We start from the raw sequence: 12,603 nt of genomic DNA on the forward strand, positions 1-12,603 counted from the left end.
AGCACTTCTTGACACAATCCATAGTTAAAACAACGGAATTAGTTTCCACAGAATGTAGTTATGGTCACCAATTTTGATGGCTTTAAAATATGTTTAACCAAATTCACTTGGGAGCTTGGGAACCTAGTTGGAGTTCAGATTACCAGATCATCCAAACTGCCACATTTTCTATCTAAACCCAGCTCTTAAATACACTTTGTTTTCACCAAAATCAAGTGAAAAGAGGGGTTAAGAGGTGATTTTTGTGTTGGGTAAGTATACTTGCTGACACATTGTGAAAATGACTGCTTCTGCTATCTTAGACAACCGGACTTTCCACCAAGCGTAAGGGAAGACCACCAAGAAGGTAATAGAACAACTCCTATCCTGTACTTCCTATACCGTAGAAGCTGCCAAATTTATAAATTTGATTATTGTTGTAACTCACCTAGTCAAATCGCCTGACTCCACGTCACATCGAGTGGGTGAAATGCACAACAGTTCAGAAAGGGAAGGAGGTGTAGCCCAGGATGTGACTTAAGGTCGCCAAATCGCCAGCTTCAAATGAAGCAGGAGTTGTTTTGCCACAGAAACACACCTGGAGCTGAAGCGGGCCATATCTTGCAGTCTTAGGACCCAGGCCAAGAGCCCATTCATTCGAGAGCACAGCATTTCTGTGCAAATCACATGTGCCTTGTAGCCATGGGAATTCTCTCTGACTTGGATTGCAGTTGTTTATAACCACACCCACCTGTAAACATCTGTTGCAGGGAATTCCCTTGGTGAGGCTCAGATGTCTGAAATTTGGTGTTATGCCATTATTGTGTGCTGTTAGGCGAGAGATGGCAATTATTGCATTGGGTGTGCTGCTCAATGGTCTTTTAACAAGCCTTGTTGCTGTTGTTCTCTGTCCGGCTTCCTTGTGCATCTCTCTACATGGCTTCCTGTTTTGTCGACCTCTCCCTGGTTCTCAAGGGCTGTGAGAAATTTCGCTCTGCAATGGCAGGAAAGGTTTTGGTGGAGAAGAACCAGAATGACCAGCTACGCACTGCAGGGGGAAGGAAAGTCTGGGCAGCAGAACACACATGGGAGGAGGCACTACTGAAGTCAACAGGGCTTTCTACTGAGCGTATCCTGCAAGTATCCTGGGGGGGAGGGGAGGACATCCTGTTTTTTATTGCAAGAGCATGGCATCTCAAGTGTCAAAGGCCAGAGTGAAGAGGTTGCATCTTCCGCATTTGCCAACAGCCATCTAATGAAGAAGCCAGACACACTTCTGTGGGGAGGGAATGCCACCAAGAATGCCCTCTCTTGGGCTGCTGCCAACTCAAGACTCTGGGAGAGGTAGAAGCACCAAGAAGCCCCCATCTGCTGATTTTTTTTTTTTTGTATTTTTATTTAGATTTTCCATCATACAATTTAATTAAAAAAAGAGAAATAATACATAACAGAAAATAAAAGAAACATTAAATCATTATACAATATCAAAACAAAAAAACAAAAAACAAAAACAAAATAAAATAAACCCACCACCCTGTTTAACTTCCCTCCACCGCTACTCATCTTTTCTAGAATCAATTTTACCCTTATCATTGCATTCTGATTGTTTTTATTTTCTCTAAAGACATACATATGTCATTGATAATTTATTGTTTTGATGCATTTACATTCTTAATCTAAGCATATTAGCACGTCCCCATCTGCTGATCTTAGCATCCAGGTGGATTTGTTGTAGCAAAGGAGATATTTCGGGCCAAAGTCATTGAGGACCTTAAGCCTTGATGTGAGCACCTTGAATTGGGCCAGGAAATGAACTGGCAGCCAAAACAGCTGTTTTAGAACACCCACCATGTTTAGAGCATGTTTAGGACTTACGTATATGGTCTCCCTTTACAGTACCATCATGTATATGTTTACTCAGACGTATCCTCCAGCACTTTGAAGCCAAAATCCAGGACGCCATCTTCTCATGGTGTCATGAGACAGTGTGGGGCCCCCAATCCCCACCCCTGATCTGTGCTTTATTTTGCTCGACCAAATGTGGCGACCCTACCTCTTGCCCACAGGCAGTTCCTAGCCACTGGGATTCAGAGGAATGCTGCCTCTGACGGCAGAGAAAAAAATCCAAGTGAGAACGCTTTTAGCAGTAAAAAGGACAATAGGTAAAGGACCCCTGGATGGTTAAGTCCAGTCAAAGGCGACTATGGGGTTGCGGCCCTCATCTTGCTTCAGGCCGAGGGAGCTGGCGTTTGTCCGCAGACAGCTTTCTGGGTCATGTGGCCAACATGACTAAACCACTTCTGGCACAACGGAACACTGTGACAGAAGCCAGAGCGCATGGAAACATTGTTTACCTTCCCGCCATAGTGGTACCTATTTATCTACTTGCACCAGTGTAGTTTTGAACTGCTAGGTTGGCAGAAGCTGGGACAGAGCAATGGGAGTTTACTACCGCGGCAAGAATTCAAACTGCCAACCTTCCGATCAGCAAGCCCAAGTGGTTTAGACCACAGCGCCACCCGTGTCTCCTACTTTTAGAGTAATCTACTTACGGGGACCAGGTTATCTTCTTGCTTGGGCATTTCAAATAAAGATTGCCTGCTAGAGATGCCTTTGGTATATGATGGACCATTTTAGGGAAGGGAGTTTTATGCAGGAAGTTTTGTACAGGAAGCTATCCTACCTAAGCCCAGCTCCCAATCCAGTCTGGGGCCTGATCCACCACTTTGGGTCAACCCTGACCCAAGCTAATCCAGGGCTGACCCAACCTGGCTCTGTATCCTGAATCACTTCAGTTGAATCAGCATAAACGAGTTTGGAATTCAGCCAACTCAGGCGCACAGCCCTATTACAATTATGAATAGGTACAGGACAGAATCATTGTATTGCTGTTGTGAACCTCCATTCATTTCATCAGAACTTGCACCAGACAATTTCCTGATGGATTGTGCTTGGCTTCCAGAAATACCTAATTTTCCTAATTTTATTTCCTCATTATTTTACTGAACTTATTTCTAGACAGAAGGATCTGACGCTCTGTATGAGCTTAACAGCATAATGAATTCATCTTTTCTAACTTAACAGATACAAATAAATGCTTGGGTTTACTCCCACAGGTAACAATCAAATGGTGCTATTATAACAGTGGATGTGTTTGCTGTCTCAAAGCTATTCTAGCAGGAATTGCAATATGTTTTCCTGTTTGAGGTTGAAAAATACAGATTCATCAGGGTAAATTCTTCTTTCTGTTCTTTGTTCTTTTGTCTCTCTAAATCAATAAACTGATGCCAGATGATTGCATTCCTTATCAGTGAAAGCTTCAAAGGAGCATGTAAATCACAGGCTACAAATCTGTTTTAAAATATTCATTTCACAAGCAGCCTATATATCTGGCAACTTACATATCATTACTAGCAAAGCCATTTTGAAAATGAATGCAGAGGTGGAGCTTGGATTTGAATGTGAAGCCTATAATTGTATGTTTATACTTCTGATCTCTCCATGACACTACATTTGGTTTTACATCCGGGATGGAGAACCTGTGGCCCATTAAAAAGAAGACAAAACTCCATCTCTTGTGACCACCAACTATGCTTTTGATGTTGATGGGTCCAAGAGATGCTTACTTACCTGAGGATCTTAGCAGCCAACTGAGCAGGTTTGTATATAAATATATTATCTTTCTGGTAGCTTGGACCCAAGCCATATAGAGCTTTATAGGGCATAAGCAGCACTTGGAATGTTGCCCGGAAATGGACTGGTAGCCAGTGAAATTGTTATTTTTCAGTGAAGTTGTTTTAACCAGGGGAGCATCATGCTCTCTGTAACCAGCCCGTCTAGCCAAAGCCTCTGAACACTTTTCAAAGGCAGCCCCACATAGAGCACATTACAGTAGTCCAACTAGGATGTAACTAAGGCATGTGTTATTCTGTGGCCAGATCCAACATCTCAAGGAACTAGTTATCCCAGTGCAGGGGAAAAGCTACCTTGTGTGTTTGCTTGGATGGTTTGAGGGGGTTTAATTTCTCATACAGAATGTGGCTTAACTCACTTGAGTACAACTAGTAGGATTGTGGGCATCTTGTTTACTTCCACAGCTTTTGAAATTCGAAAACCCTGTGGGATATGGGATAACCTATGTGGCAATTATGTGGGGGATCTGGTCTTAGGTCAGGGATAGGATTCACCAGTTTTCTGGTACATTCCATTAGAGGACTCCATCACAGAGGATGAAAGATATTCTACCTGATGCAACACTGGGAGGAACTGGTAAATCATTCTGTTGAAACCAGTAGAATTCTACCTTTGATACTTAAAAGATCTTGCTACATAGGGCACTGCTGGGAAGTCAATGCATTTTAGGGGTTTACTTGCTGAATCAGCTTTTGATTCCACCAGTTTTGACCAATGAAGGTCACCAACATTCTTCACAATCTTCATTATCCAACCATCAAGTTGATAAACATATATACAGAGCGAGAGCAAGAGCAAGAGAGCTTTTGAACACTGGTCCTTGAAAATGATTGAGAATTAGGTCATTAGATAATTAATTAATTAGGTACGGAATTGATATAACCTATTGGGCCAAGCCTGGGAGCTGTACAGAACTCCTCTGGAAGTTTTCACCGACAATGTTTGTCCAGTTCAGTGTGTCATCTTATTTTGCATTTCTCAGGAGTAGAGGCAAAGACAATAACCTATAACTTTTGCAAAAAGGTCCTTTTAATTAAAGGATTTAAACTAACAAGGAGACACCTATGTACCTTCACCTTATCTTTCAGATAAAGACCTCCTGGGGTAAGCCTGACAAATCCTTATCGGGAAGATAAAGGACCCTACTATGATGGGCCTTATCGCTTAATTAAATCCTGGTACAATGTACAATGAAGTCAATAATTGGTTATTCAAGATAGCTCTTCAAAAAATTGTGTCTATATTGGAGGAGGCATCTCTATTGGGCTCTCTTGCACTGTAGCGTGAGATGTAAGGGGATGGGTTACCTCACTTGTTGGTGGAAAGGAACAAATTAATTAAAAACAAGGTGTGAAGCTTAATGTGGAGAGCGGCTGATAAATGAATCTGATGGTTTGGCAAGATAAGCAGAGAACCTTATGCCTTCAATTTAGCACATGCCCAATGAGGCTAGGTCTCTCTCATATCTGCTCTCATACTCAGCAGCTACTTCCAGGAACAGGTCACAATGCTGACTCCAGGCTTTGGGGCAACGACCTGAGCAGGTCCACGTCCTTTCTTCTGTCCTCATTTGCCCTCTGGACCCAATCCACACAACCACTCAAGAAGAAAGCACAAGAGAAACGGAGGAGGCTGCTCCTTCTCCTCACTCTTGGTCTCACTCGCACACATGGAGAGGGTTGATGTACAGGCAGTGACAACAACAGGGCCAGGAGGCTCCAGGGCAGTGGGGAACCTCAGGCTCAAGGTCTGATCGGAGCTCTCCTAGCCTGTCTGTCTGGCCCTCATCTTCCTAGACCACATCCCTCACTGGTCCTGCTTTGCACCCTGAATGTTTCTCTCTGGCTGAAAAGTGTCCTTGAACTCAGATGTCCTTTGCTTGCCTAGATGGAGGACACCGATGGATGTGTGTGCAGAAGTCAGTCTACTGTAGAAAGGCAACGTCTCCTTCCATTGTTCTATCCACTTGTGCCTCTGGCCCTACCCACCACTGCCTTGTGGCTCTCAGAAGGTTGCCCAGAAGAGAGTGCAGCCTTTGGGGTGAAAAAGCTTCCCCACCAGCGATTGGCAGTGGCTCCCATAAGGTACCAACAATGCCTACTCCTGATTCCAAAGCTACACCTAAAACCACTTTTAAAACAGGTAGTGGGATGTAAAAAGTACTGTACAGTTGTACCTCAGCTCCCAAACGCCTTGGGTGTCAAACATTCTGGCTTCTGAACGATTGAAAACCGGAAGTGAGTGTTCCGGTTTTTGAACATTCTTTTGGAAGCTGAACGTCCGACGGGGCTTCCGCAGCTTCTGATTCCTGCAGCCAATCAGAAGCCGCACTTTGGAAGTTGAACGTTTCGGAAGTCCCCTTAGGTGCTTCTTCAGCACACTTGCAAGTAGAACTCTGTTTCAGTCCCCACCATCAAAGAGTGTCGGACTAGGACCTGGGAGACCAAGGTTCAGCCATAAAGCTCACCAGAAGACCTTGGGCCAGTCACTGTCTCTCAGCCTCACATACCTCACAGGGTGGTTGTGGGGATTAACTGATGTATGCCAACTTGGAGGTGGGATATAAACACAAGAAATAAATGATAAATAATAAATGTTAAAAGCATCTCAAGTAGTAGGGCCTTGGGTGGAGCAGTGGTCTGCTTGCTGACTCCACATAAGGTGACTTCATCTGTTACTTCACATGTATTATACCTCTGGTTTAAGCTAGCAGGGGCTTCAGAACAATACATTTCCATGCCTGAATTCCATTTTTAGGTAGGGGCTCAGCAGATATGAGTGGAGAGATCTACATAACAGTTCAGTAGATGATATTGAAGGACTGATGGAAAGCTCTCAGTCCATCATCTTCATCGGCCATTCTTCTCTGGATGGAACTTTGTCTTCTTTCCATCTCTGGGCCAGTAGTATTCTTGCTCCTGTCATCGCATACATAAATAGTCTTTTCTGCTCTTTCGGAATCTCTGTACCTAAAATGCCTAACAAAAAAGCCTCTGTTTTTTTCACAAATGTTATTTTAAACATTCTTTCCAATCCATTATATATCATTTCCCAGAATGCTTTGAGGCCTGCGGGTATAGGGGCGGTATACAAATGTAATAAACAGTGCCTGATTTTTAAAAACCCTATATACAGTTGTGAAATAATACACAACAATGAACAATGCGGTTCATGTCAATTTAATTTCATTCCATTCTAGCCAGCCATTCCACACAATGACTAAAAACAGGGGTTAACCTAAGAAAAGCAGGATGAGGCCTGGCCTATGTGTTCTCACAGCAGCCAACCAGAAGCCCACAGACCCTCCTGCAGTTTCCAGCACCTTGTATTCAGACCTTGGGGACAGAGCATAGTCATCCTAGCTAGCAGCCATTGATAGCCTTGACTTCATCATCATCACCACTTTTCTGGGATAATATTATTTATCTCATTATTAATTATTACCAATTTAATTGGTATTTAAACAAATACAAAACCAAGAATCATTAAACACCAATAATAATCCAGCATGGTACACCTAATGGTGTTTATTCTATCCACTGACTTTACACACTGAGTTGTAACAGACTGAGTTGCTTGTATAAAAAAGGTCTTGATAGGAGTCATTAACAGAGTTGAAGGAAGGAGTCCACGTTCCTTGGAACACTTATTTAAAAAGCAGTCGGGAAAGGAACAAACAAACAGGTAGGACATCGCAAGATGACGGAGACTCCTTTTCCCCAGGGGAAGAACGGCAGCTGCCTGCCTACACCAAGTCCCAGCTTTTAAAAAAGGGTCCTGGAGGATAGCAGAGCTGGGGAGCCCCCGAGATCCACGGCCCGCGAGTCACAGCTGGGCTGACCCGGAGCGGAGTCGGAGCGAGGCCGGTTCAGGAGTTCAGGCGAAGGAGGGCAGCATTCAAGCCCCCCGGCGCTGCCGTCGGGGGTTTGGGTTCCTGCCAAGGAGAACGAGTCGGCGGCCACTTTCCCCCGAGGTCAGCCAGCGGGTCAAAGGCTTGCAGCCTAAATTCCGCCGAAACGAACCAGAGCCCCCTTCCAAAACAGGAAGGGGAGGCGAAAGTGGGTAAGGTGGAGCGGGATGCGGGAAGGCGACTCCGAGGGCTCACTTCGGCGGGACAGAGGGCGTCAACTCGCAGCCGAGCGCATTCCCACGACCAGCACCCTTTGGGGGGTGTTTATGCGTGTCAGCGAGATCCTCATCCTCATCGCCGTTACTAATAGAATCAGGACACGGATCTGCTGGGGCGAAAGACGGAATGGGAAGAAGGATGGGTTTCAAATGCCAAGCATATATTCCTTGTTTCGGCCCTAGGGAACCCGGCAGCGGCAAGAAAGATTAATTCGGATTATTTCCCAGCTGCCCTGGAAAAAGCCCACCTACAGCGCCAACTCAATTAATGAATTCTGCGCATGCGCCACGCCGCTGCTCGAGATTTCAAACCGCCAGCCTTCCTCTGCGCGCATGCGTATTACTGTACAGCTTTTTTTGTCAGCGAAACCAGCGGGGGCGGGATCGCCATTTCCTTGCGCACGCACCGCAAGCCCTTTGCGTCACTGCCCAACGCCCACCAGCGGCCTTTTCCGCCCTACTTCCGAAACTGCGCAGGCTCGCGAGAAGTGGGCTGTTGTTTTTTTCCAGGCCTGTTTGCGGCGGGTTAACCAACGAGCGGCGCGCTGCCTCACGGAGCGAGCTGGTCCTCCAGTATCCCAGAGTGCAGCGCGGCGTCAGTGGCGTCGTTCGCTCCCCCCCGCCACCCCCCCCGCTCCCGTCGTCTTTCCCTCAGCCGCCGGCCGCCATGTTGTGCTAGCTTGCTTCGAGCTCCTCGGCGGCGGGCGCTCAGCCACCCACCCACCTCCCTCCCTCCCAGCCGAGAGAAGCAGGAGGGGCGCGGGGGTCCTCGCAGGGGCCCGACGCCATGGCAGCTGCCTTGGGAGGAGGAGGGGACGGAGGAGCAGGTACGGGGGGGGGCGGGAATTCTCCGCCCGCGAAGGCCGAGGGGGCGCGGCCGGCTCGGGATACAAACGGCGGGGCCCAGTTGCGGGGCGGGGAGGCGGTTGGGGGGAGCGTGCGAGTGGGGAGGGGGCTTCTGATCTCGAGGGGCGGGCGGCACAGGCGTCCCTGTCAGCCCCGTCGTTGGCTCGGAAGGAAGTCCTACTGTTTTCCATAGGGTTTAACCCCGCCCCCCTCAATGTTTTTCGCGCGGGGGGTGTTATTTAGTAAGGCCTGTAGGAAGCAAAAGCGGATCGTCGGTTCTAACGTGGCGGTCGTGGGATGATCCTCTATCTATTGATACATTGACAGGAAATAGCTGGAGGGCCCCGCGAGTTCCCCCTGTGCTGGTGGGGTTGCTTCATCTACAGATTACGTCGAGAGGGAGAGAGAGATTGGTCAGAGGCGCGCAGGGTTGGTTCTGGGGTACTGGCAGACGGGGGAGTAGATATTTGGGGGGGGTGAGTGACAAGCGGTACGATGCTCTTATTAAAGGGATGCTTGATGCTGGAGCTGCCCGGGGAGTTGCCATCAGGAAGGTGAGCCGTCAGAGGTTCGTTGAACTCCCAGCTCCCATCAGTCCCAGGCAGGGTGGCCAGCAGCCAGCTGCGATTGATGGGAGTTATAGTCCAATAACCACAGACTGCTCACTTCAGATGAAGAGTGGGCCACCAGAAGTCAGCGCTGAAAGACATTGGGTCTGGGGATGAATTATGTGCGTGCTTTTATAGCTAGGAAAGCAGGAGAGACCAATCTGATTTGTAAGACTTCCTTGAAATAGGGGAGAGTCTCATGTCACAAGTGTGGACTGCACTGGATTTAATACCAACTCTGGAAACAGAGCATTTGAACAAGTGGGGAGTAAGGATTAAATGATCTGATATTATTCTGATTGGGTTGCTTCTCTAACACCTTTTTACATATTGTTGCACTCCACCCCATTCTGTGTGGTGCGAGATTTGAGGGGTTCCAGACACTTACCCAGGGCTTGTTTTCCTCTGAATGAGGAACAGCAGAGACTGTGATGTCTTTAGGATATATTGTTTATTTACACATATATACAACCTGAGTCGCCAGTGGAGGGCCTTGTTTCTCCCATAGCCACAACTTTCGATTCATAGAGAAATCAAACATCTCTGAGTCTTTCTTCAGCTTGCTGCATTGCTTCTAACTCACATCACTCAACTCTCCAATCTGGCCTTTTGTCTTTCTAACTAACACTCAACTGCAGAACTGTTCCCTTAGCTGGCCTGGCTATTCCAGCAATTGAATTTGTGCTGGATCCAGGAATTAGAAGGAGGCTCAGTCATGTTAGTGCTATCAGTGATTCTTTCAATACTGCTGTGGTAGCATGGTTCAGTAAGAAAAAAAGTCTTTTAGTACTATGTTCCCTCTTCTTTGCTAGGTGAATTTAATTTTGTTTGGGGTAACCCATCTGTAGGTTAGAAACTTTTTTTGAACATTTTAATCGGTTTTGTTTTTTGTTCCCATCATAAGAATGTATAGTTACTTTACCTGAAACCATCCTAGAGTCCCTCAAGAGTTTTTTCAACTTGCTTGAGAGCAACTGCAGCAATGACAGTTAAAGGGTCTTGAAGTAGTATCCAAGAGAAGAGATAGTGCCAAACTGACCTGAGGAAATATTGAATTCCAATTGAGTGTCTTGATATTACACTATTAGATTTTATTTGGAAGCTCAAATATTATTTTTGCAAAATATTGTTTGGATTTAAATTATGAATTGTGATTGCAGTTTAATATCATTACTTTGTCTGGAAACTTAAGATTTGTCAGAGTACTCCCTGAATTCTGCTGTCAGATATATCATGTACATTACTAATTTCCGCAAAAACTATGCTGCAATTCTAACTGATGGTTCTGAATGCCACCTTAACACTTACTAAGCTTTAGCAAGTAAGCACACAATTGAAACATTTACTGCGAAACTTCTAACATTCTTGCATTACATAATCTTCCTTGGATTGGAAAATGGTTTTATATTCCAACCCCCACTGTTCATTGTTAGCATGCCTAGAGAATTTTCACTCTCTAAACCAGTGTTTCTTAACCTTTTTTCCTCTGGGCCACACTTTCAGAATAAAAATTTGCTTGCACTGCACCATTTAAAAATTTGATAACAAAAAGAAGCAACTCCTAGCAGTGCTTGATTTATAAAATAGAACACAACTACTTTATAGTATGAACATGGGACACTCAGAAAGTATGAAACAATGCAGCTACATAAGAAAATGAATCATTCCCAAAATGTAATTATAAACCAGGTAATCTCATTTATGTTAGGTCTAATTTGAGACAAGCAAACTCTCATCTCCTCATCAACACAAATAAACCTTTCTCTTTTCTGATCTTTCACATTTATGAGAGCTGAAAATCTCTGTTCATAACAATATGTTGTGGAGAACTATAGAAGAATAGCCAATACTATTCTCAGAACTTTGTTCAGCTGGCGATTTTGGATCACAGGATTGTCCTCAGTATCACTTGGTGTTCTTGCTCTCATTTTGAAAAGATGCCCCATTCTCAGCAAATAAAAAAAATACTTTGATATTATATACTACACTGAAATGTTTAAATGTTCCTTTGATTTTCCTTGAATCTTCCCATCACACTTGCCATCATCTCCTGTCACACCAGTGTGACACACCACACCCTTTGAGAACCACTGCTCTTAACAGAACTAATTGCTTGGCAGACACTGGTTACCTAAGCCACCTTTTGCACAATGGGGCCTAGATTCATTTCTGGATGAGGGTATTACTTTGACTGCTTTCTTCACAGTTATATGAACAATTGTCAGGTAGCCTTTCTTTTTCTTTTCTTTTTTCAATCTTGAAATTAATGAGATCTTCAGCTGATATAAGAAAGTCTGAATGTAAACTTGCAGGGTGGCCTACCACTTGTCTTTTCAACTCTTGCCTCAATGGCTTATTAAACCTGACTGGGTCCAGGGGGGTTGAATTGGAGGATGCAGTGTGTGGCAAATACTCATTGTGGGAGAGGGAAGTGCCATCTGTGCTCAATGAGGACTTTCTTGGATACTGAAGTTCCTAACAAATCTTCTGGTCACCAGTATCCTCTTTTGGCAAGGGGAGGGGGCAAGGTGCTTGAGAAAGTGGTAGTGACCCAACTACAAACATGCCTTGAATGAAGTGGATTATTTAGATCCACCTTAATCTGGTTTAAGGCTACTGAGGTTGTAATAATTGATTACTTTTGTTTGAGAGAGGAATTCAGGGAATACAGTCTTACACATATTTCAGTTTGGTGACTCTTGATACCGTTGATCATAGTATCTATCACTCTAGTGGGGCTTCATGGATTGAGATTGAGAGGCACTGTTTTGCAATAGTTCTGTTCCAGAGGTTATTTCCAGAAAGTAGCATTGGGGAACTACCATTCAGCACCATGAGATATGACCTGCGGTGTCCTGTAGGTTTAGTCTTGTCTCTGATGCTGTTCAACATCTAAATGAAGCTGTTGCAAGCTGTCATCAGGAGATTTTGAATGAAGTGTCATTAGTATGTCGATGACACCCAGCTCTGCCTGTCTGTCTCTTGCCTCTGAATCAGGAGAAGCAGTTGCCTGAAGACGGCATTGGGCTGAATGTGTGCTAGCCCATTGAAATTGAATCCAGACAAGATAGAGGTGTTGTGTGTTCCTGGTTCTTGGGTTTAGAAAATGAAAGATCTGCCAGCTCTGGGTTGGGTTGCACTTGTCCTGAAAGTGGGAGAGGGGATACTGTTAGATTCAGTGTGATCATTTGAAGCCTAGGTAGTGAAGAGTATCTAGGTTTGTCAGCCATGCCTCATCCTTGATGGAGAATACCTAGAAACAGTAGTACATGGTTTTGTAGACCTCTGTATTGGATTGTTGTAATGTGCTCTGTGTTTGGCTGACCTTGAACACTGTTAGTTGACACTT

The 12,603-nt window shown here is 45.0% G+C and overlaps 1 protein-coding gene across 3 annotated transcripts in view; it reads left to right on the top strand.

Annotated features, from left to right (window-relative positions):
• Window positions 1–8,265: 8,265 nt before the first annotated feature.
• RBM33 (RNA binding motif protein 33) overlaps window positions 8,266–12,603 on the top strand; it is an 87,194-nt gene continuing 82,856 nt past the window's right edge. Inside the window, exon 1 of one of the 3 annotated variants that reach the window (XM_081834206.1) lies at window positions 8,266–8,627. In XM_081834206.1, the coding sequence (XP_081690332.1) occupies window positions 8,588–8,627 (40 nt within the window). In that variant the 5' untranslated portion in view covers window positions 8,266–8,587. The remainder of the gene's footprint in view (window positions 8,628–12,603) is intronic. The other 2 variants (XM_081834205.1, XM_081834207.1) reach the window with 2 other exon arrangements.

This window comes from Podarcis erhardii (genome assembly GCF_964252035.2).
Source record: "Podarcis erhardii genome assembly, chromosome: 12".
Taxonomy (NCBI): Eukaryota; Metazoa; Chordata; class Lepidosauria; order Squamata; family Lacertidae; genus Podarcis; species Podarcis erhardii.